General features: G+C 37.2%; 2 protein-coding genes and 1 long non-coding RNA gene across 3 annotated transcripts in view; 1 reads left to right on the forward strand and 2 right to left on the reverse strand.

Annotated features, from left to right (window-relative positions):
- Positions 1-495: 495 nt before the first annotated feature.
- On the reverse strand, positions 496-4,145 carry LOC130455089 (uncharacterized). Its single transcript, XR_008912969.1, has 2 exons — positions 3,642-4,145; positions 496-1,418 (listed from the first exon to the last, which is right to left on the reverse strand). It is a non-coding gene; the product is annotated as an uncharacterized LOC130455089 (long non-coding RNA).
- A 77-nt stretch (positions 4,146-4,222) lies between these two features.
- On the reverse strand, positions 4,223-19,743 carry RWDD4 (RWD domain containing 4). Its single transcript, XM_016423112.2, has 6 exons — positions 19,209-19,743; positions 15,106-15,186; positions 8,911-9,020; positions 8,667-8,814; positions 7,214-7,331; positions 4,223-4,347 (listed from the first exon to the last, which is right to left on the reverse strand). Exons 1-6 carry the CDS (start codon positions 19,230-19,232, stop codon positions 4,223-4,225), a joined length of 606 nt encoding a protein of 201 aa, XP_016278598.2. The 5' UTR covers positions 19,233-19,743.
- Positions 19,744-19,914: 171 nt separating this feature from the next.
- TRAPPC11 (trafficking protein particle complex subunit 11) overlaps positions 19,915-25,323 on the forward strand; it is a 76,347-nt gene continuing 70,938 nt past the window's right edge. The window contains exon 1 of the mRNA XM_056802944.1: positions 19,915-20,049. The gene's annotated coding sequence lies outside the window, so the exon portion shown is untranslated. The remainder of the gene's footprint in view (positions 20,050-25,323) is intronic.

Genomic DNA, 25,323 nt, shown 5'->3' on the forward strand with positions numbered 1-25,323 from the left:
AAAAACCAAAACTGAATATATGAGGTAGAATTATTTGGGGAATAGGCCCAAGCCAGAGATGCTGCATCCTCTTCTGAGCTTTGCTCTTGACTCTTCTGGACTTTACCATCACAATTTTGCTTCATTTTCACTCCTCCTTCACTTCAATTCCTCAGTGCCTGGGTCCTTCTCATTCTGGGCCATACCTATGCAATGCCAGTCTTCTGCTACTGGTGAAAGTCCTTATGGGAACTATTTATTTTGGGGAAAGGCTCAGCTGGCCATGTTGTGTTCCTCACCTGGTTCTTGACTTCAATAACTTCCCAGGCTCTGACCCTTCTTTTCTTCTACCTCATTACAATGTAAGCTCTTGGCAGGATTATTTTTCTTTTTGCTTGTATCTGTATACCTAGTAAGAACTAACACAGTTCTGGGACAAAGGAAATGCTTGCTCCCTGCCAGAAAGGGCTAGAGACTAACAAGAAACAAACAACAACAACAAAAAAGAACCCACAATGGCAGATAAATAGGAATTTATTAAAATCAATGTCTTCAACAATAAAAAAGTAAAGGACATTAAGGCATCTTTTGTTCCATTACTGTGTATTCAGTAAGGATTTTTTTTTTAAATACAATAGAGCACATCTATACAAAATTCTTTCCAATGTATTTGGCAGAATTGTTTTATTTTTTTTTTTACCCTATGTATTATCAAAATCTCTCATGTTTAAACCTCTCAATACATCAATATTGAGAAAAATATAATTTAGACTTATCTGTGCGAAGACAGCAGTTCTCTGCAAAAAACAAAACATGGAAAGTAACTACACACAGATGTGAACTATACAAAAGGATCATAGTAGTGGTATTCAACCACTAGCTTTCTTTGAAGCAATTTAAACATCAGTAATTCAAGGGAATGAACAGATGAAGACCTTAAACAAGATGACAAACCTATTAATATAGATCATGCTGCCCAAAACGCCACTCTTACTATTTACTCCACTGAGATGAGAACTTGAAAAGGGTATATTTGATAAGCAGCTTTATTCTAATTGGCTTTACATTCCCTTTAAAAAAAAAATCACACTCTAGAATAAGACAGTATAAACAAATACTGCATATATCACCATTTACCTTTCCCGAAATGTGATCATTTATAAAGCTTAACAGACTCCTGAAAGGACACTGAACACTCCTGGTGGCATGTTTTACCTTCCTTTAAGGCAAATTTGTGAGAATAATGAAAAACCAACAAATTTTTGCATGAACTTGTGATCTGATTACTTAATACAAAAACTTATGTTTTATAAAATGCCAATAGAAGAAAAGAGTACTAAAAGAAACATGTTGGCCTCAGTTTATGGTATTAAAAGATGGTGTTTTCTTCTATCAAGTTACTTTCATTATTCATCATCTTTAGAACCAGTTTTGCTTAACTATAAAAAGAAAAGAGAAACAGTAAATAAGTTTAAGCTGTTACATTTGAGTTACATTGCTTCTACTTCATATCAAATGAAAAACATTTCCAGTTAGTTAGTTAACACTAACATACAAAAGCAACAAAGTTTATAGATTTTGAAAGCTCTTTCTTTCATGTAACTGCACATCGAACTTTTAGGCTCCACCTCAAACATGTAAAACTAGAGTTCATTAAATGTTAAATTATAACCATCAATATGAGGAAACAAAAATTACTTCTAAAACCCACTAACAAAAATTCTGTGTAAATACAAGGTATTTCTGGACTTTTAAAAACAACGCCATAGGGAACCCTATTGAAAAATTAGAAAATTTATAGGTTTACAAATGCAGGAAGAAACTATGGAAAATAGGGGAGCAGATCCTGGAAGCAAACTCTCAGGCAGAATCTAAGTGCTTATTCCTTCTTACCCCAGGACCTTCCCTCATATTTTTTTTTCATTTCCTTATACTCTGACTGAAATTCTACTAGACTCATTTGGATTAATAAGTATTTTCCTTTAAAAATGCAAATACTTTTTGGGAGGTGTGAGGACTTTCAGACTACTTTCCTTGTAACATTTAAATGGAAGGATTGTGAGTTCTGATTAAGAAAGGAAAAGCAATAGTTTTGGGGCCATGAAGTATACTACAAGGACACTGGTAAGTGAGAGTGGTACTGAAAGGAAGGCATGAGAATGCTAAACATACACTTTATCTACTTCAAAATGTGGTCTGAGACCCTCCTCCCTCTTCTGTACTCTTCTGATTGCTATACCTAAAAAACTCAAGTGTCAGGTTAGTATATTCTCCTGTGTGAGACTTAATTGGTATGGGGGCTTAGGCTGGTTAGAAAACCTCTGGTCTCCTTATAATACCAAAAAGGAGAAGTCATTTCCATACAGAAACAAACAAACCTATCAGTACAACTCTGAGATGAGGGTAGCTGGGTGGCACAGTAGAGAGAGCACAAGGCCTGGAATCGGGAGGACTTGGTTTCCTTAACCCTGATTGCCTTGCCCTTCTGTCTTAACAGTTGTTACTGACAGAAAATAAGGGCTTTAAAAATAAAAAAACTTTAGAATCTAGTCCATTCATAAGTTGGAAATTGCCTGCACTTCCCTTTTGTAGGTCCCACCTACCACAACTTTCAAATATTAACTAGCTCAAGAGTTGAAATTCAATGACTACAATGTAGTTGCTTGCAACACCTGGCATGAACAGCTCTTTTTAGGAGGATTGTAAAAACAATCAACTTATTTGGCTTAACATACCTAAGGCCTAATGAGTTTGGAAAGAAAAGTATAGGAAACTTAAGGCTGGGTAGTGTCTAAAAGAGGGAATCAAAGACAACAGTTGGCAGGATGGGCACTTTTAACCTAGAGACTGTCCTAGAATAAGAAGCCAATCCATAAAGATTTCCTTGGCTTAGCCTATAATCCAACTATAATTTAAAGACAAACTTAGCTGTGCACAATTAGTTATTTATTATCTTAGAAATTTTGAGTCTGAATGGACCTTGAGGACATCTAGTCAAACACAAATCTATTTAACTTCTCTGATTTGTCTAAGGTTATACAGTTAGTCAGTGAAAGAGGAGGGATAGGGACCCTTGTTTAAATGATGTTCAACATGCTCTGCTCTGTGTAAGGGTCAAAGTTTCAAGCTGAGCACACATAAGGCCAAATTCAACACAAAATATTCCAACACAGACCTCAATATGAGCCTGTTCTATGAGCCACTCCTTAGGTTTCCATAGGCATCATCCTCCTAGTGGAGGAAGTCAGGGACAGGTAAAGGAAGTATTTCTCAAATGGGATCTGTCAGCAGATCAGGAACAAAAGAGGGAAAAGTATCCATCTCCACATCCTGGAGGAACGTGGGGAATGAGGCTATGGTGAAGTGAGAGACCATGGCAAATTGTATATGCAAAGGAGATTTTCCCTATTCATTTAAGGAAGAACAGGAAATAGGGACAGTTATATGCAAACTTTCAAATAGAGGAATATTTGCTTTGGGGTTCTTCCCTTTTGCATTCTGCAACCTCACCTGCTACACACAACACCTCTTGGCTTCCTCTGTCATTTGGGTCTAGGTGCTTTCTGGTCATTCAAAACCTTTATTAGGGCACCCTGGTCACACCTGTCATCAAAGTGCCTCATACTCCAAAAGAGAACTATTCCAAAATTTGTATTCTTTACCTTCTGTAATTGATGGTTATCTCAGGGAGTATGGGAGGCTTTTCTGGGTAATTCCTCCATAAATAAGGAAGCTGGTGGCATAATGAATAGAGTCCTAGGCTTGGAGACAGGAAGAATGGAGTTCAAATCCAGCCTCAGACACTTACTGGCAAGGTGATCCTGGGCAAATCACTTACCACCACCCCTCCCCACCTTCAGCCTCATTTTCCTTCACTGTGAAATGAGAATAGTAAAAGTATCTACCTCCCAGGGTTGTTGTGAGTATCAAGAAAGGTAATATTTGAAAAGTGCTTAGTATAGTGCTAGCAAATAGTAGGCTTAAATGTAAAGTAAACTTAATGTAAACTAAATGTAAAGTAAACTTAAAAGTAAACTTAAATGCTTTCTCCTTCCTTTCCTTTCTCTCCCTACTCTCCTTAAATGCTACATAATGGGCCATTCTTTAGAAATCATCTTGACATTGTTACAAAGTGATTGTGAAGTAGGAAAAACATTCTTAAAGATACTTACATGCTGAATGTACACAAACATCAGAAACCGGTCAAATCCAAAGGTTGGCAGGGGAGAAAACAAAAAAGAGATCACATAAGTTTAATTATGATACCAATAACTATTGACATTAAGGAAATAAAATATTTTGTATTTAAGGAACATACCTTAACTACATCAACCCAGTTCCAGCCTCGTGGAAGTTCACCTTTGTGATCTACAGAATGAAAAAAAATTCATTTTCAAGATTAGAAAAGCAAGTTTTAAAAACTAGACTATTTTCTAACACATCAAAATGAACAAATAGCACTTAGCTAAATAATCAATTTTAAAGCAGAGTACAACATGGTACAATTAAGTAGCCTGTTTTTTATTTCATTAATAATTAAATGTACACTTCTTGGTGAATTGAACTTGATTACAACTAAGTTTATAAAAGAAAGATCATATATTCCTTTTTCCAAGTTTGCTCCTTCTTCATTCAAGACTACATATACTTCTTCTATGTGAAACACAAAGGCAAAATGCCCAGGGTGAGAAGAAAATAATAATTTTATTAATTGTATTTGTTTACATTTGTAATCAAAAGTAGATGTTTGGAATATTATGAATAGAATGCTTTACTAGTGCACAATTCACAAGGAAGTTAGGACTATTCATGACAACTGAGCAATTGAGAAGGACCCAATGAAACAAGTAATTAACTTCAAAAATTAAAAAATCCCCTTAATTAACTTCTTGGTTGCATAATTGATACTAGGTGTGCTAATGTAATTAAAGAAATTTTATTTATAAAAAACAATGCTCACTTTCAGGGAGATAATAGCTTCATATAACAGTTATTGATTAAAAATGAGTAATAAAAAAATTCCAGTGACATTTCTTCATAGAACTCTGGACATACTTACTTCTTGTTTAACCTTCAAATTCTGCACATTAATTTTACAAGTAGGAAAACTGAGGTAAAGACTGCCTCTTTGATTCATAAAGAATAAGAAAGGTGCTACTAGGCTTTTAGGCTTTAGATGCTATCTTTCCCACTCCCCCAAAACTAATACTTTATCTGGTCCACTACAAGGACTGTAGAAGCATCTCTCTAATTTTAGCTATTAACACTTCCATTTAGAATCCTAGGAATGGGTACTTTAAGATAGTTCCAAGTCAAGGACATTTAAGGCACCCAGAAAAAGTGGTTTGGACATCTGTCAAAGAGTGAGCTATTTTCTTTGAACAAAGTCAATTGGAACTATGAAAGTCTAGTCTATAGTTGTTCTTAAATTTATAGTTCAATGTAATTATGATAAAAGGCCTGGTTACTCAGTTTCCTGGCCTCTTCTTTCCTTTATAGGTATGAACTCTCAACTAACCTAGGCTTCTGGGAGCCTTCTGGGACATCTCTATGGCATACAAAATGAAGTATCTGAAGAATCAAATGATATTCAATCATAAAGCCCACCAATGACTTGGTTAATCAATGGCAGGCCTTTCAGGTGAGGTCTCTATAGCTGTTAATTTTCAGTCAATGTCTCAACAGCTGCCAGTGATAAAACATATGTGCCAATTTTACTGCTACAGGGGCTGGAATTATTGCTAAGGGAACAGAGGGGAAATCTTTTTTACAATTTTAATTTCTTTATTTTAATAACAAATTTCCAAATGAATTTTCCAAATTGTCTTGCTCCCTTCTTCCCTCTCGCCTCTCAGATCCAGCATGCAATTCAATCTGGGTTATATATGTATTATCATGCAAAACACATTTCTTTCCATATTATTCATTTTTGTTAGTGAATAATCTTATAAAACTCAAAACACCAAAATATAAACTCAAATAAACAAATTAGAAGTCATATGTTTTCATCTGCATTCCTACTCCTAACAGTTCTTTCTCTGAAGGCAGATAGCATCTTTTTCATAAGTCTCTCAAAATTGTCCTTGATCATTGTATTGCTGTCAATAGCAAAATCTATCATATTGATTGTTCCATAATATTGCTATTATTGTGTAAAATGTTTTCCCGGTTCTGCTTATTCACTCTGAATCAGTTCATGGAGGTCTTTCCAGTTCTTTCTGAAATCATCATTCCTTACAGCACAATAGTATTGTCCATCATCCAAGCACAATTTGTTCAGCCATTCCCCAGTTTGAGTGACATTTCTTTAGTTTCCAATTCTTTGCCACCACAAAAAGAGGAGCTATACATATTTTTGTATAAACAGGTCCTTACCCCTCCCCCACTTTTTAAATTTCTTTAAGAGATAGAGCTACTATTGGTATTCCTGGATCAAAGGGTATTCTTTTATAGCTCTTTTGGCATAATTCCAAATTGCCCAACAGAATGGTTGGATCAGTTCACAACTTTACCAGCAATACATTAGTGTCCCAATTTTGCCACATTCTAGAGGGAAAAACTTAAAAGGAAACTGCCAGAAACTAGAGATGTTACTCAGTGATACCTGTTCATTCCCAGACTAATGTTCTCATATAGCATTTATAGTCTTCAAAAAGTTAGGTTTATTATACATGATTCTGGAAAATGAAGACTAGTATCTCATGGATAATTGCTTTTTAAATTATTTAACACTGTTTTGTCTCACAGTAATGACAAGTAACAGTTAAGATAGATGACATTCCAAAAGTACTTTAACTTTCACGAAGTGCTTTACTTATTCCATATGACCTTCACAACAAAACAGTGAAAGTATTATTATCCTATATTACAAATCAGGAAACTGAGGCTTAAAGAAGGCTAAGGTCATATAATTAATAAAAGAGACTAGTATTTACAATGTTGGTTATCTGACTCCAAGCTACTTTTTCTATTATATTGGCACTGCCTCCAACTTTATAGTATAACAATATAATAATAATATTTAACAGAATTTATCAAATATAAACCAGGACTTGACAAGTGATTTTTAAGGCTTTTTCTATCACTGAAAGAAACATATTACAAAGATGAAAAAATACAAATTCCCAAAGGAAAGAATAAACATGCAAAATAATCACTGTGTGAAGCAGCCAAAAGTTTATCTATGATGGGTTAAGAAAAAAGACTGGTGGATCTAATACTTAGTAGTACAAACCTGTTTTGTCTGCTAGTTTCCGTTTCTGGGTTTTTGAAAGTTGTTCTTTTTTATCTTTTTTCTTACTTGAGGGAGCTGTATTAGGAGTTTCAACTGAAATAATATTGCTTATTGATGTCTGAAAAGAAACAAAATAATTCACCAACTCTTAAACTTTGGCACACATTTATAGTAAGTGAAATAGATCCAATTCTTGAAATCTGCCAACTGTATTAAGTTGATTTCTATTAAATATATGACATTGGTATAGTGCTACAGCTTTAATACAAAGCTAAGTTCAATGGGCTGTTATGAAACAATGAAACTTATAAAAAGTGCTAATGATAGTGAGTCCTAAAGCACACTGAAAATAAGAGGGTCATATTAGCTTCCTAGACAGATGCTATTTAGTTAATTTACTACAACTTGAAATGTTTAACATGGGGTTTTAAATGCACACAATAGTGTAAGCAATATGTGTCTTGTTTCTCAATATGGTGAACAGGGAAATATACATTATATGACAATGCCTATATTATACCACCTGCCTTCCTGTGGAAGGGGGAGAGGTGGGAGAATGGATTACAAAATGTTAGAAAACAAATATTAAAAATTGTATCAATAGGTAATTTGGAAAACATAAAACACTTTAAAATGACATAATCCATGCCATCAAGTACCTCAGGTTATACTAATTTGTCCATATTTTCTTAGTTCTCCTTCTAAACAGTAAAGAAAATCTTTTTCAATACTATAGTCATTAAATCAGTAATGACATTTTGAAATTCAGAACTCAGCTGTAGACAAAGAGTGGGCACAGAAATCAGAAGTTCCAGTTCCTGTCATTAAGAAGTTTATAGCCTGATTATAATAGTACATAAAGTTTTAGATGTGATACACAGTGCAAACATTATAGAGGTCTCAAAAGATACAAGCTTTAAGATCTGACAGAGGTCTATTTTCTAAGGAAATTTTTGAATGAAACTTTTGTACTAGTCCAAACTATTTTTTTCTTCAGAGAAATCTCAGACTGTCACTTTAGGATGAATTATCTAAGCCTATTTGTAACAAGCAAAGCATTATGACTTAAAAGCAAAAAAAAATATTATCAACAACAGGACATAACCCTAACTCAAAAGTGGGTCAATACACTTTAGACGCAGTACCACTAAACTGTCTGAATAATATCTTGTTCTATTTCTCCAAGGGAATTTAAATAAGGCTTTTTACTAGACACATGGAAACTTTCCCATGCCTCATTCAGCCAAATGAATATGGAGGCTAATCAATAATTCTGATTATTGATATCTTGGTTTTTGTGTGAAAGTGAAGCTTACAAAATCATTTACTTATTATATTTTAAAATGTATTTGCATTTTAAATTTGATCCAAAGCTTTTAACATAAAATCCTGGGACATTTAAATAAACAGGAATTAGGAAACTCTATTATAAGGGTCGAAATTACATGCTCACCACAGAATGGACAGGATGATGATTCTCCATGAATTGCTCTTTATTGTCCTTGGCATATTCAAACAATGTATATGTCATAGCAGTTCCAAGATTAACTTTAACTTCTTCCTGTAATTTAGCCAGAATACTTTGCTTTACGGCTGATGATCTAGAATATATAATATATTTTTTAAAAGAAATTATAGTGCTAACAGAAAAGAAAAAGGGAAAAGAAAAGGGAAAACAGTAAATGAAAAGCACTTACATGGTGTTGTTGAAAAAAGCATTCATAGATATGATTGGAGCTGTTTGTGGATATGTTTCTGTCCAAGAAACTTCTATTAAGAAGGCTTTGGGATCACCATTTTCCCCTATCTGAAGAAAAGAAAAATGTTAACTAGAAAATAGTTACACACATGATAAAAAAGCCAAAGACAATAGAAGATATAATTATTATCTTTAAAATGATAAGATTATTCTCAACCCTAGTACCTAAACCATATAATAAAGCTTTAAAAAGTCTTTCTGTGGCAGCCAGAACCAAAGTAAGCCAAGGAGCTCTGGCTTTCCTTGACACCTGTAAGAATTAGAAAGATACTTATTATCCTCATTTTAAAGAGAAGGAGAGAGAGACTCTGAAAGGTGTCAAGGAAAGCATTTTGTCTTATGGTTTCATATTGTGGGATTTGATAGGGAGGAAATAAAGACAAATGACAAAAATTAGCATTTTCTGTCATTAGTGGATTTTTTATCCAAATTTTCTCACATTTTCAATAAACAATTTAAAAATTCATACTATATGCTAGGGCGTGGCATTATATGGGTGACATAAGAACCTTCCTGGAGGAGCTTCACCTAGTTGTGGAAATCAGGCCTATAGATAAAGTCCTGTATTCTGAGATCAGAACTGCCAAAGCTTTTATAGACAGGCAGGAGCTAGAGCTCAGCCAGAGCTCCTTGGATTACTTTGGTTCTGGCTGCCACAGAAAGACTTTTTAAAGCTTTATTTAATCTTAACAACTGTCAGTCTCTGGCTTTACCAGAGTGTATCTAGTGTCTGTGCATGATGGTCTTTCTCCATAGCAAATGGCACTACCCAGTAAGATTATTTTTAATGCCCTCTCATCTTATACAAGGGAGAGTGTTAGGCTGTGGGGATAGGCATGATCATAAAACACAGTACACTTGCCTTCAAGAAGCTTTCATTTTTTGTTTAGTGTTGATACTGATGTTTAAGTCCTATCTATACTACATGCCCAGGTAGCAAGGAGTAAGTCTGGAATGGATAATACATACAGCTGATTGCTACATGGCATTCCCTGAGTGGAGAGACTACTACTTTGAGCAACATTAATGAGAAGGCTTTGTGCCCTTCACTTGATGTGAGCTTGAAAGACAGGTAGAATATAAAAGTAAGTTCAATAATACAAGAGGCATGTAATTTATGTAGGAGAAAGAGTAGAATATTTTGACTGACTAGAAAAGTGATTTGTGTAAAGTGGTACAGAGGTAAGAATGGGGAGATTGTGGTATACCTCTTGAGTACCAAACTAAAGGGTTAACTTTAAGCTATAGTCACTGCTAGTAATAAAAAGCTTATTATAGAAATCTGCCCCTAATTTCCCATTCATTAATAAAGATTTGATCAAAGTATGAGGAACGAAAGTAAAGTAATTAGAAAATGGTAGTATAATAAGTAAGAATTTGAGGGAAATGCTTAACTTTTCTTTAAAGGATGAGTGAACTTTAATTTACTTAGTACCCAGTTATCTGGCTTGTAGAGTTCCCATTTGTTTATTTTACCTTTTTATTCTTGTGCATTTCTCTACCTACATATGCAATGGATAGAGCACTGGCCCAGGAAACTTAGGTTTGATTCCTGCTTCAGAATATTTGTGTAATATCAAGTGTTTAGCCTTTCAGAGCCTCTCCCAATTTGTTGCTTCCCTTCTAATTTTGATCACTTGCTAGAGTCTTTTTGCTAGTATTCTATTTAAGATTTTTGCATCTAAATTCCTTAGGGAGATTGGTCTAGTTTTCTGTTTTTAACCTGCCAGGCTTTTGGAATCAGTACCATATTTGTGTCATAGAAGGAATTTGGTAGAGCTCCTTCTTTGCTTATTTTGTCAAACAGTTTGTATGATATTGGGATTATTTGTTCTTTGAATGTTTGATAGAATTCATTTATGAATCCATCTGGTCCTGGGGACTTTTTCTTACGGAGTTCACTGACTTATTCAATTTCTTTTTCTGATGTGGGGTTATTTAGGTATTCTGTTTCTTCTTCTGTTAACCTAGGCAATTTATATTTTTATAAATATTCATCCATATCACCTAGACTGCCATATAATTGGGCATAATAGTTTTTAATTACTGCCTTAATTTCCTCTTCATTAGAGGGGAGTGTTCCCTTTTCATCATAAATACTGCTAATTTGGTTTTCTTCCTTCCTTTTTAAAATTAGATTGATGAGTACTTTGTCTATTTTATTTGTTTTTTCAAAGTACTAGCTTCTAGTCTTATCATTTAATTCAATAGTTCTTTGACTTTCAATTTTATTAATTTCACCTTTAATTTTTAGGATCTCTAATTTAGTTTTACCTGAGGATTTTTAATTTGTTCACTTTCTGTTGTTTAAGTTGCATGCCCAGTTCATTGATCTCTGCCCTCCCCAGTTTATTAATATACGAACTCAAGGATATAAATTTCCTCCTGAGTACTGCTTTGGCTACATCCCATAGATTTTTGAATGGATGTCTCATCATTGTCATTGTCTTCAATGAAATTCTTTCTATGATTTGTTCTTTAACTAACTGATTCTGGAGAATCATATTATTTAATTTCCAATTAATTTTTGATTTGCCTCTCTGTGTACCCTTACTAATTATTATTTTTGTTGCATTGTGATCTGAAAAGGTTGCAATTATTATTTCTGCTGTTTTGCACTTGTTTGCAATGTTTTTATGCCCTAATACATGGTCAACTTTTGTGAATGTACCATGTGCTGCTGAAAAGGTGTATTCCTTTTTGTCCCTATTTATTTTTCTCCACATATCTACTAACTCTAATTTTTCTAAGATTTCATTCATATCTCTTATCTCTTATTTATTTTTTTGGTTTGATTTATCTAGATCTGATAGAGGAAGGTTCAGGTCTCCCACTAGTACAGTTTTACTATCTAGTTCATCCTTGAGCTCCATTAGTTTCTCCTTTAGATAAGTTTGGATGCTATACCATTTGGTGCAAACATGTTGAGTACTGATATTTCCTCATTGTCTATACTGCCTTTTATCAGGATGTAATTACCTTCCCTACCTCCTTTAACTAGATCTATTTTTACTACGGCTTTGTCAGATATCATGATTGCAACTTTTGCCTTCTTTTTCTCAGTTGATGCTCAATAGATTTTGCTCCATCTGCTTACCTTTACTCTGTATGTCTACCTTCCTCATGTGTGTTTCTTGTAGACAGCATATGGTAGGGTTTTGGTTTCTAATCCACTCTGCTATTTGCTTGTGTTTTATGGGTGAGTTCATTCCATTCACATTCAGAGTTATAATTACCAGCTGTGTACTTCCCAACAGTTTGATTTTTACTTCTAGTTCTTCCCTTTTGTCTTTCACTATTTTCTTCTACACCAGTGTTTTGTTTTTAATCAGTCCCCCTAATTCCCACCCTTGTTTTGCTCCCCACCCTTCTTATTCCCCTCTTATTTTTCTTTAGGTTTTTAAAATACCCCCACCCTCTCCCTCCTTTTTATTACCTCCTTCCCCACCAGTCTGTTTGTTACCCTTCTACTTCTCTATAGGCCGTGAATCAGTTCTCTGCCCCAATGGATCTAATTGTTCTTCCCTCTTGAATCAATTTCAATGCACATAAGAATTAAGCATTTCCTGTTTCCAACCTCTTTACCCTTACAGTTTATTGGCTTTCTCCCTCACTACTGCCATGCGCTTCTTTATGAAATATAAATTTACCCCCATTTGCTTCTTTTCCCATTTCTTTTAGTATTAACCACATTTATATATATATACGTATGCATACATATGTGTGCATGTGTGTGTATCAGCATTTCATCCTATAGTTTGTCATTGTTCCCTCTAAGTTGAATTATTCTAGCTACCCAGTTGATAACAATGTTAAGAGTTACAAACATCCTCTTTTCTTATAGGGATACAAATCATTTTAACTTATTGGGTCCCTTAAAAAGCCCCCACCCCCCCACCCCCTTTCTTAATTGCCTTTTGGCGATTCTCTTGAGTTCTGTGTTTGGGCATCAAATTTTCTGTTTAAGTCCAGTCTTTTCTTTATGAATGCTTGGAAGTCTTCTCTTTTATTAAATGACCATACCTTTCCCCTGCAAAAATATAGTCAGTTTCGCTGGGTAGTTGATTCTTGGTTGTAGACCTAGTTCCCTTGCTTTCCAGAATATCATATTGCACACCTTTCGGTTCTTCAGTATAGACACAGCCAGATCTTGTGTTATCCTAACTGCAGTACCATGGTATCTGAATGACTTCTTAGCAGGTTGTAATATTTTTTCCTTGGTTTGGTAGTTCTTGAATTTGACTGTAACATTCCTGGGTGTTGTCAACTCAATTAAATACAGGAGGTGATCTGTGGATTCTTTCAATCTCCACTTTTCCTTCTTGCTAGAAAATATCGAAGCAATTTTCTTGGATAATTTCTTGTAGAATGATGTTCAGGCTTTTCCTTTTGTCATGCTCTTCCAGTAGTCCAATAATTCTTAAATTAGCTCTTCTGTTTTTGTTTTCCAGTTCTGTCATTTTGTGAAGGTGTTTCATATTTTCCTCAATTCTTTCATTTTTTTTATTTTGTTTTATAGATTCTTGCTGCCTTGTGAAGTCATTTGCTTTTAGTTGTTGGATTCTAGTTTTTAAAGACTGAATTTCTTCCCTGGCTTTTTGGCCATTCTTCTCCTGATCTTTTATCTTCTTTGCCTCATTTTCAAGCTGATTAATTTTGGCTTTCAAGACACTATTTTCTCATTTTAGTTCAAGTGCCTCTGTTTCCAGATGAATTATCTTGCTTTTTAAGTTCTTTTCTCAGTTTGTCATCAGCCTCTCTTGTTTTTTTAATTGCATTTTGAGTTCTTCCAAAGTCTGTGACCAATTCACTGGTTTCTGTATTTTTGCTTGGTGTTCCTTGGTCCTCCTCTATTCCATTTGCTCTTTGTTCATTGCCTGAATAGAAGCGGTCGACTGTAATTTCTTTTTTCTTTTTCTGTCGTTTACTTATATTTTCCCCTTCTTTCCCCTCTCTAATTGCCTATAACCTTGCTCCTTTGATTTTGTGCTGGATCTGTGGGTTTGGGGCTTCTTCTCTGCTCTGCTCATTGGTCAGATTGAGCCCTGATGTCATATCTTCCCCAGCTGGCATCAGAAGCTGAAAATAAGCTGGGCTTCCCACCGTGTTATTAAGGTATTCTGTAGTAATTATAGCCTTCACTCTTGGAGTTTAGTCAGCAGGCTCTAAGAGCAGTCTGGGGAGGGGTGTTGGAGCTTGAGCTTTCCTGCCCTCTGAAGGCTTATTTGCCCTATTGATAAGATTAAGCCAGGGCAGAGTTGATCTTCCAGAGCTGGATGTGTGGAGGCCAAAACCTTGAAAAGGGTGGGGTGGGGTATGAGGGCTTCGCTGTGATTGGGCTATGTTCTCTAGGCTTCTCCAGCTGCCTTCCTGCCACCTGTGTTCAATGCTCTGGACAAGAGCCCTTGCCCACCCAGAGATTCTAGCCACTGCTGGAGGCTCAGTACTGTAGGTGGGGGAGGGGTCCTGGGACCTTCCTTCTTCCTTCCCCATAAACTTGAGTGTTCTAGAATTCAGGCTTTTGGTGGTGGTGGAGGTGGGGGGGGGGGGGGGGGGAAGTATCTTATAAGCAGAGTTCAGCAGGATGGTTCCATAGCTCTGTCCTGTTGTTAGAGTTGGTTTTTAGTACCCTCAAAGCATTTTGTTTTTAATTGGTGAAGAAGGGTTTTCAGAAGTCTGAATTTTCCCTGCCTCTACACCGCCATCTTGACTCCACCTCCGGCAACTCAATAAATAATTTAAAAAAACTCATTGATTTAAAAAAATTTGTCAGTATTGAAAGATACATGATCTACCTTAGAAGAAATTCAGATTTTGAATTATAGACCTCAAAAAATATGTGCTACAGATAAATACATCATCAATTTCAACAATAAAATATAAAAAACGAAATTTGTAAACAAAATTCAGCATTTCATCAATGACTCCTCTTTCTGCAAAAATTAATTAACAAACATTATTATATGCCAGTCATTGTACTAATTGCAGGGAAACAAGCAAAAAGGAAAAAGTCTCTGCCCTCAAAATGGGAGAGGTAACATGTATACAGGCATAGAGAAAATACATATAGAGTACAAAATAATCTTAGTAAGAAAGGCAATAAAAATGATCTCATTTATGCTTCGTGTCTTACCCTATATTGAAATGAAACTGGACTTAGTTCTCGGAAACTTTCATCACCTTCATAAATAGAACGCAATGCTTCCAACTCCATCTAAAAGGAATGAGTAAAATGAGTTTGTCTCAGTCATATGAAGAATGAAAAACACAGGGGCTTGAGTTTTTGGTGCACATTTACTATATGAAAGTTGTGTCTGTTAACATACTCTAAGAAACACTATGTACTCACTACAAAGCATTACCTACTTGAAAAAAAAACTATCTTTGAAAAGTTTAATAAATCTTCAGTTGAAAATTTATGCAAGCATAGGAAAGACAGTCAATACTGTTAAATTTCAAGCTTCCATTTAACTCCCGAGGACTACTCAACACATTATACAGAAGTCATACCAAAGAAATCTATCCCATGTCTTCCCAAACCATACCAAATAATTCTTCCCTTTCAAATATTCACAAATCAGCATCTCCCTTTGAAAATTACATTTTAAAGGAGCTTGAATTATAATTTCTAATAACAAATTTACTTTCCAAACAACAAATTTGTTAAATGCATAATAATTTATACTTACATAGCATTTTCTCTCAATTTTTTTTGTTATTAAAACAGTGAAGGAGAAATAAATATTTAGTACTTTCTTCAATATATGTGATTTTGTAGTTATATAGGCACTCCCTAAGGAAAATCTCTCAAAGTTCTATCTTGAAAAAAGTGATCATCTTACAAAATCTGGTGATCAGCCTCTCTGATTTTATGTTGGTGCTTGGATAACAGACATACAGTATGTTACCAGGCCCTTAAAAGTCTTTCCAGCTTGGTAGGACATACTGGAGCTTTCATTCCTATAACAAAGTGTTCAAGATCCCAGGGTCACTTCCATTGTAGAGGAGAATTAGCTTGTGTATGAGTGGTTCTACTGTAACAGATAATTTTAGCGTTGTGACCTAAACTATATTAATTATTTGGCCACCATAGATTACCCCTCCCCCCCAAATACCCAAGTCAGCTGGAAATTTATGGTGATTTAATTAATATAGTGGAAAGAAATTAAGAAGAAAGGAGAAGGAAAAGGTGTAGGATTTCTCCCGCTTGGCTTGAGCCAGAGGGAAGATTAGAGGCTCTAGGAAGGTAAGGGTTTGGAGAGCAAAGGAAGAAGGAATCAGCCTGAACTCCAAGAGGGCTCAGCCAAGATGCCTGAACCTGAATTAGCTCAAGGGAAAACTCACCACCAAAACCCAGACAAATAGCTGCCACCACGCCAAGATGTCGCAACACTTAGCACGCTGCCAGCCAGCGTCGCCTCTCCGGAGAAAGAGAGGAAGTGATGTGCCTTATATAGATGGTTTTACATCACTTTCCTGCGTCTCATCTGTACCAATGATAGTTTAGCTTGACTTAGGATAGCACAGGGGTCTGTCAGCTGTTTCTGCACATTTCTATTGAAGGCCATCTTCTTAGATATTTAATCCTTGAGTATGGGTGCAGGCATTCCTAACCTTGTTAAACTAAGTAGGGTGGAGCAATGTAGAGTTCCTAAGACCTGATTCTGTTAGTATCTCCATTGTTACAATTCAGGAAATAGCTAAATCAAATCTTCTAAATTAAGGTCTGAGTAGGGTGGAGTAGTTTTAAAATTCACACTACACTGAAGGGAATATGTTCAAGAAATCAAAGATCCCCCTCCCCCCCCATGCTGCACTCAATGGTGGTGAGATGAAAATTTTTTTCATAAATCTTTTTCAGTACAATCCTATTTGTAATCCTATGTATTTTAGTCAAATCATCAAAAATTTATTAAGTGCTTACTATGTGCCAGGCACTGTGCTAAGTGCTGGGAATAGAAAGGCAAAAATAAGTCCCTGTTCCCATGGACCTCAGAACCTAAAGGAAATGACAACTGGCAAACAACTATGTACAGCCAAGCTACAGAAAGGATAAAATGGAAGGAAATAATTACAGAGAAAGTATTTGCATAAAGGGGGAAAGAGTTCTTGCAGGTGGGATTTTAGATTTTATAACTAAGAAATATTCTATGATTCTATAATATTCTAAGAAAAATTTCAATTGATGGTCAAGGAAGTTGAAAATGCACTAAGAAAATTTTTTACATTATGGGTTAAAGAAACTTTTATGAACTGACCACTATTCATAACATTGTTTTTAGGAGAAAATTCATTTCACATAGAGAAGAAAAAGATTTTAATTGGTGTGGTACAACTAGGTCTCCACAAAAGAGAAATTAGCAGATGAAAAAAATATTTCTTGATATTTTGCCTCCACCTTCATCAGGCTATTTGGATACAAAGAACCTTTTAAAATTGGGGACTATATTCTCATGCCTAATTTACAGATTAAGAAAACAAGGCATACTAATTCCCTCTCAAAATTGCTCAAAGAAATAATTTTAAGAGTTCAATATTGCTTGTAGAATTAAAATAGATCATTAAAAAAGACATTTTAGATTTTTCCAAAAAATGATGGTGATGGGGGCTACACCTATGATTTTACTGATATAAAGTCAGTACCATCTTTAAAACTTAAGATTTTTAGACCTATCTCATCAGAGAACTTGAACATCCCCCTGCCAACTCCCCCTCCCCCAACCTCCTCAAAAGTTCTTTAAAAACACCACCACAACAGAAAAATATACCATTTGCTAAGTCATTGTGATTAAAGTTTCTATATTTTTCAGTGGCATTCTCAAAAAAAAAAATTTTAACATCAATGTTACTTTCTTGGCAAGGTTGTTTACTGTTTCTTTCTCCAGTAGATCCTTTTGTCAGGCAATCAGATGTTAGAAAAGAGTCACACAATTAGGAAGGCTGGGTTTGAAGCTAGGTCTTTCAGTATCCAAGTCAGGTGCTTTTAAGCACTAAGTCACAGCTCAGTTTGGGTGCAACAAGCTATTTTAAAGTCATGGTGGCCCATTAAGACTTTATTTATCCCCAAACAAATGTAATTGATTCAATAATTTTTTAAAATCCTTACTTTTTTTGCCTTAAAATCAACATAGTGTATTGGTTCCAAAGCAGAAGAGCAGCAACTAGGGTTAAGTGACTTGCCCAGGGTCACACAGCTAGGAAGAGTCTGAGGACAAATTTGAACCCAGGACCTCCAATCTCTAGGCCTTTCAATTTACGGAGCCACTTCGCTGCCCTAGGTTCAATAATTTTAAAAACTATAACTAGCAGGTATAAAGGGACCTAAGTCCAAAGATATTCCAGTCCTCTTGGGATATGAGACAAACAAGAATGTGTCTTAGAACTGGTGATCATCGATTTGGTGCGCTTCTATAGGTAATCTCAAGTATACAAAGAACTAACTCACAAATGGCTGAGCACTAAGAACATTTTTTATAAGGTAATCAGGGATGGAAGAAGGGGTGGGGTGGTGGTGGTGTATAGAATGGGCAGAGGCAGTATGTGTGTAAAGGAATAAGGAGGAAGAGAAAGATATGGAGGGAGACAGAGAGCATCTGAGGACTGGTGGGCGAGGAGACCACTCACTCAACAATCCTTAATCATTACTTGGCTCCTCCTCCACTCAGAAAACTGAGCTGAGGTCTCTATTCTTCTTTCTACCTCATTCTATCTTCCTAAATGAAAAAAGCATTTACTAAATAAACAACCTACCAAAGTGCCAGGCACTATTACGAGGAAAGGCAAACTCCTCGCTGTCCTAAGCGAGCTCAAGATCCACCTAACTCGATGGCTGTCTTCTGGACTCTACAGAAGGTGGAGGGGTGGCGGGGTAGGGAGGCAGGGCTAGAACTCGGGCTCCTCCTCACACCCCCATTCAGGTCACTGGAGAGTAGATTTCCAAGCATTAAAGACTCCGAAAGCATCGAGTTCAGGTCCCCCCCCCCCCCCCCATTCCTTTATCTTATAGAGTCCCAGGGAGGACAAGAGACTTTGTTCCGGGCTTGGGGGGCGGAGGCCTCCGAGAAAAGGAAGGTATGTGGTAGGCGCTTAATAAATACTGGTAGACAAGGAGAGGTGAGGTTGGAGGGAAAGGGACGTCCCCGCCTCCGTCCGGAATACCTACGGGGACAAGGGGCTGCACCTGGCCATACATTCTTCTTTACCCTGGCCCCAGTCTCCCGGGAGGAGGGGTCTTACCTCCTGGTCCTCGTTGGCGCTCATCGCTCCAGCACAGAGGTCCTCCTCCCTCCGACGGGTGTGGGTGAGTCGGGGGGGTGGGGGGAGAGGGCGCCGATCACCGGTGGCTAGGGGAGGGAGGAGGAGGCGGCCAAGGCGGGGGTCAGCACCCGATGGCTGAGCGCCAACCCCCTTACCTAGCCGAACCTCAGACCCGTCACCTCCTCGCCGAGCCTAGCCCCGGGACGCCAGAACGCACGCGCACGCAGGTCTTGCGCCCTCTCCTCCGCGTCGAGTCCCTCGCGCCGAGACTACAGCGTGCGTGCGTGCGTGCGTGCGTGATGTGTTCCGCTCCTCCCATCCAGAGGCGAAAAACGCTGGGCGCTGTGCGAGTAGAATAGCAGCTTCGTACTGAGAGGAGGGGAGGAGTAAGGCTTGACGAAAATAGTGGATTTCGCCTCGCGCTCCTCCCCTTCTCTCTTTGGTTCGCCCCTAGAAGCTGAAACTGCTCTCCCCGCCACGCGCCATGAGAACAACCGGAAGGGGCGGGGAAGCGGGGTCAAGTTCCTGCCCAGCTTCACTTTCGCTTCCTGGGTGAGAGGGGGCGGGGACGGAGAAGTCGGCCGGTCTTCGGAGCAGTTTCGGCTTTGAAGGGGCTGCGGCCTCGGTGGTGACCCCCTCCCCTTTCCTTCCTGTTTCCTGCTGGCCGCGGCAGCAGGGACTTAAGCGCTGAGGTACGGGGCTGGGCCCGAGTACCGGGACCCCCTCCCCGGGCTACATTCCTCTGGGACCGGCTAAGGCCCTGGGACCTCTGGTCTCCGGAATCGTGACTGGGGCTGGAATCGGAGAGGCGTCATTGTTGGTCTGTCTGTGTAGTGTTTGTGTGTGTCTCACCCCCAGTGTCAATCCTAGATACCTTTCCCTTCAACCTCCTTCTCCCTTGTCCTTTCCTCAGAGAAATTGCTTTGGAAGTTGCGATGTTTTGGTGTCAGAGGGCTCAGGTTTGATTCTAGGCTCAGCCGCTTCAGAGTTAAGGGACGTTGGGAAAACCCTGCCCACTCTCTGGGCCTTAGTTTCCTATCTGTAAAAATAGAGATTGAGGCTAGATCCAGGGATAGATCCACCATCTCAGTTAACTAGCAGTTTGGCGCTGGAAGAGACCCTAATAAAGGATGTTGTCTAGTTTAAAAAAAAAAAACAGACAAAAGTTACATTTTGCAGAGAAGGAAACTTGAATACAACTTCGTTTCGTAGATAAGGATTTCCGTATATCCTCTTTATGTGCTATATTATGCAGCTACTTAATTCCCCAATCTTTGTTTAATTAAAAAAAAAAAAAGACCCTTACCTTCCATCTTGGAATCAATACTGTGTATTGGTTCCAAGACAGAAGAGTGGTAAGGGCTAGGCAATGGAGGTTAAGTGACTTGCTCAGGGTCACACAGCTGGGAAGTGTCTGAGACCAGATTTGAACCTAGGACCTTCTGTCTCTAGGCCTGGCTCTCAATCCACTGAGCTACCTAACTGCTCCCTTTTTGTTTAATTTTAAACTCATTTCAAAACTAATGATTCTCAGAAAGTATTAAATAAATGGGACAAGGACATGAACCTTCTTTGAAATATGTCTTGATTCATTTGTGTCCTAAGGGACAAAGACTTTTTCACCAGATTGTATTCAGGCTTCTTTCCCAGTATTTCCCTCTTCACTGCCCTCTGTGGCACACATGCACTACAATTTGAAGTACACAAACTTTTACCATAACATGAAAAAATCTTAGGGTATAAATTATATAGGGACAGTTATAGATACAGTTATATATTCTACCCAGCACAGATTAGCACATAGTTCAGGTTTTCATAATCATTCTCTGCCCTAGTTCATGTGCTCCAGTCATCTTCTGATGTTTCTTCAAGGTCTGGAAATGATAGATATACCAGGCACTGCATTAAATGTTGGGGGTAAAAATACAAGTAAGAAAGATAACTACGTAGAAGGAGTTTACCTTCTAGTGAGGCAAAACAGTACATAGAGGAAAGTTGTGAGAAGGGATACTTATGTTAAGCTTGTGGGTGTAAGTAGAATGGAGGCTTAGTTCCAGCTGAGAGAAGATAAAAGCCCATTTGTAAGAGTCCAGAGTGATTACAGGAGTAACCCTACTTTTTGAGAACTGCTACTGGCATGCAAGTTCTGTCAGGTTCTACCAAGCTGGAAAGCCTGCAAATTGTTTATTCAACTCAGTTCATAGAACATTGGTTAAACTCTATGGGTGATACACTTTGCTAGGGACTGGATGTGCTAAAAAGCTTAGATGAAACATGTTCTCCTTCATGAAGTTTCTAAGCTAGCAAAGGGATTCTTCCATTCTTCCTCTTAGCAGGAGGAGCACCTCCAATAAATCATAAACATCTGCCCATTTTCATCCTACATATTCTTATACTTGTCTTTTATTAGATTATATAGCTTCTTGAAAGCAGGGACTTTTTTTTTTAACCCTTACCTTCCATCTTAGAATCAATACTATGCAATAATATTGGAGGAGAGCAGTAAGGGCTAGGCAAAGAGGGTTGAGATTTGCTCAGGATCACACAGCTAGAAAGTGAGGCCAGATTTGAAGCCAGGACCAGGTTCTCAATTTACTAAGCCACTTAATTGTCCCTGACCATCTTTGTTTTTATTTTTATTTGTCTTCCTGTTGCTTAATAAATGTTTATTAACTGACTATAATTCTTCCATGAAACTTCTCCATGGTTCCAGACCTATTATTTTAGGTCTTCCATATTCTCTTGTGTACCAGTGGGCTGTTCCTTGTGCTTACTGTATGACTCACCTTCTTCCTATGCATATTCACCGATACCTAATTTTATTGCTCTTTGGGTCATCCATAATTTTGATTCTTTGGAGATTATAGTTTTCAATGACTTGAGGCCATATAGCAGTAGCAAGCAAATATTAGTACTAAAGATGATATCAGAGCAGCTCAGAATTGCTTCCTCCTGACATGCAGTCACTCAAATGATAAGCTCTCCTTAAATTTTTAGCCAAGCTAATTGTATATAACAGCTAATATTTATATAATACTCTTTGCTTTGCAAAGTGTTTAATATGTAACCTCTCTTGTTCTTCACAACTACCTTGTAAGTTAGGTGCTATTATTAGCCCCATTTTACAGATGAATAAACTTAGCCTGAGATTTGTGATTTGCCCAGCACATAGCCAATGTCTGAAGTAGGATTTTGAGCTCAGTTTTTCCAGAATACAATTCCAACTCTATATAGTACCCAGAGTACCTCAGCTGTATCTGCTGTACTATTTCATGGTTTTTGTACCAGGAGATACTAACCACACATCACAGTAGGTATTTCACAGTAGGTATTCGTTTGTTTGGTCTTTACTCTGTGTACTGCTAAGCTCATCTCTGTTCAGCAGTTGTCAATATCATTTAGGAGGCTTTATGGATTCTTAGGTATAAGTTAAGCACAATATCATCCACAGATAGTATTTGAAAGATATTTATCTAAAGGGAATTTCTCATCCATTTGGATTCTGTATCGGTCATGAATCACAGGATCATAAGATTATAGAAGAACCTTAGAGATCATCTAGTTCTCTGATTCTGCACCTTTCCTTACTTTATAGTTTGGGAAACTGAGATGCAGAAAAGATTAAGTGGTTTAGTTGAGGTCACATAGGTAGTAAAAATAGCATTGGGATTTGAACCCAAATCAAAATCTAGCATATTTTCTTTCCATTGTGCAATAAGCCCCTCTCATTGATAATTAGGAGATCTTGAACAAAATAGGTTCTGATTTTGAATCAATTGAATAAATTTGCATTATTTTGACATATGGAAGTCATCTTATTAAAAGCCTGTTAAAGTCATATGTACTATCCACTCTACCTCCTAGTTGCCCATCATTCTGTATGCATATATTCTACCTAGTATAAATTAATATGTTTATTTGGGCCTCCCAGGAGAGTAACAGAAAGTAAAACTCCTTTTTCTCCTATTCATTTTTTTTTGCATAGCTTACCCTTAAAGTACAATTGTACAAGCTTGATTGTTATAAAATATATTGTATTCTGCTCCAGGAGATATACTTGGTAGATTGACTTTACTGAAATTAGAGAAGTAGGCAGAGCTACAGTTTTAAATCATATTCTCTGATGCCAAATCCAGTATGCTGCTTCCCCTTTTATGGGAAGAATACTGTGTTAGGTGAGGAATGAGCCAAACACTTGAGGCAAGATGCCCCTGCTTCCATAGAACGATATTCTGGTAGAAGGCTATAATGCAAAAAATAATTATAATACAAAATAATACAAAAATAATTGCATGAGAGGTATGAAGAAAAGGTCTAGAAGGAAGAGTGAAATTTCAAAAGGTTAGGAGAGCAGCAGGGTGGAGTATTAGAAGCATAGGAAATAGCTTTAGCAAAGTAATGAAAAGAAGAAAGTGAAGGGATGTTCCAGGCATTGAAACTAGGTCTAACAGTACTAAGCTGAAGTTCTTGGACTTTTTGGATTCAAGAAATCTCTGCCTTCTTAAAAAATAGTGAAAACTCCCCAGAGCTCTTAATTCTGTAGGTTACAGGAATAAATACTTAACTGTATTAGAAGATAAAAGCCCTTAGTATTATTTTTAAAACAGTTTTGATCTTTCAGACCCTATGAAAATGCCCAGGGATGTTCAGACACAGGTCATAGAGCACATGGAAGGGAGTAATCTAAGGAAACAGAAATGGCAGAGGGTTGCCAGGTTGTGGAGGACCTAGAACTGTAGCCCAGAATTTCAACTTTGTTAAGTAGGTGACTGGGACAAGCTTTAAAAAAGTGTTTGACAGAGAAGTTAAAAGGTCAGATCATGTTATGAAGCATCTAGGTGGCACAAAGCTAAACTTGGAAATCACTTCACATATCAGAAGAGTCACAAGGGCTAGGCAATCAGGGTAGAGTGACTTGGCCATGTTCAACGGTCTCATTGGAACCCAGATCCTTTCAACTTTAGGCCTCACACTCTATTGTTCTACCTAGATACCCCTAGCTCCATTCAATTTATAAATTATATGATCCAAACTAAATTTCTAGAATTGTTCACACAACTAGAAAGTATCTGAGACCAGATTGGAGCCCAGGTCCTTTTCAACTTTAGGCCTCACACTCTATTGTGCTACCTGACTGCCTCTAGCTCTACTCAATTTATACATTCTATGATCCAAACTAATTTTTTTTTAAATGTGCCTTCCGTGTTTTTAGATGTCCTTTTGTTGTTAAGTCATTTTCAGTCAGATCTGACTCTTCATGACCACATTGGGAGTTTTCTTGATGAAGATACTGGAGTGGTTTTCATTTCCTTTTCCAGCTCATTTTATATTTGAGGAAACAAGACAAAAAGATTTAAGTGACTTAGCCCAACGTCACACAGCCACATGTGAGAGATTGGATTTTTACTCAGATCTTCCTGACTCCAGGCCCAACACCTTATCCCTTGCGCCATCCAGATGGGCTTTGCTTTAAATGACAATTTATGTTTCTTTATGGGCACCTAGGTGGCGGAGTGGATAAGGTGCTGTGCCTGGAGTCAGGAAGACTTATCTTTGAGGATTCAAATCTGACCTCAGACATTTACTAACTGTGTAACCCAGGACAAGTCACTTAACTTCTTTTGCTTTAGTTCTCTCATCTGTAAAATTAGTTGGAGAAGGAAATGGCAAACCGTTCCAGAAATAGGGTCATCAAAATTTGGACATGACTGAAAAAATGACTGGAGTTAGGAATAGTTTGATGTATATGAAACCTTTCTTCCTGTCTTTGACTTCCTTGAAATATATGCCTAGTATTGGGATCTTTATATTATAGGGTATGGATATTTTAGTCTGCTGATTTGGATAATTCCAAATTGATTTCTAGAATTATTTAACCAATTGATAGTTCCACTAGTGTTGCATTAGTATGTATGTCTTTCCATCCTCCCCAGTAGTGACTGCATTTTTCATCATCAGAAATTAAGATTTTCTTTTATCTTATTCTCCCCCCATGGTTATTATAGAAATTGAAAGCTTTTTTTTTTTTTTAAGTATTTTCTTATTGGAAGAAACTGACTTAAGTAGAATGAGAGAGATTTTAAACAACTATTTT

The sequence above is a fragment of the Monodelphis domestica genome, chromosome 6, assembly GCF_027887165.1.
Source record: "Monodelphis domestica isolate mMonDom1 chromosome 6, mMonDom1.pri, whole genome shotgun sequence".
NCBI lineage: Eukaryota > Metazoa > Chordata > Mammalia > Didelphimorphia > Didelphidae > Monodelphis > Monodelphis domestica.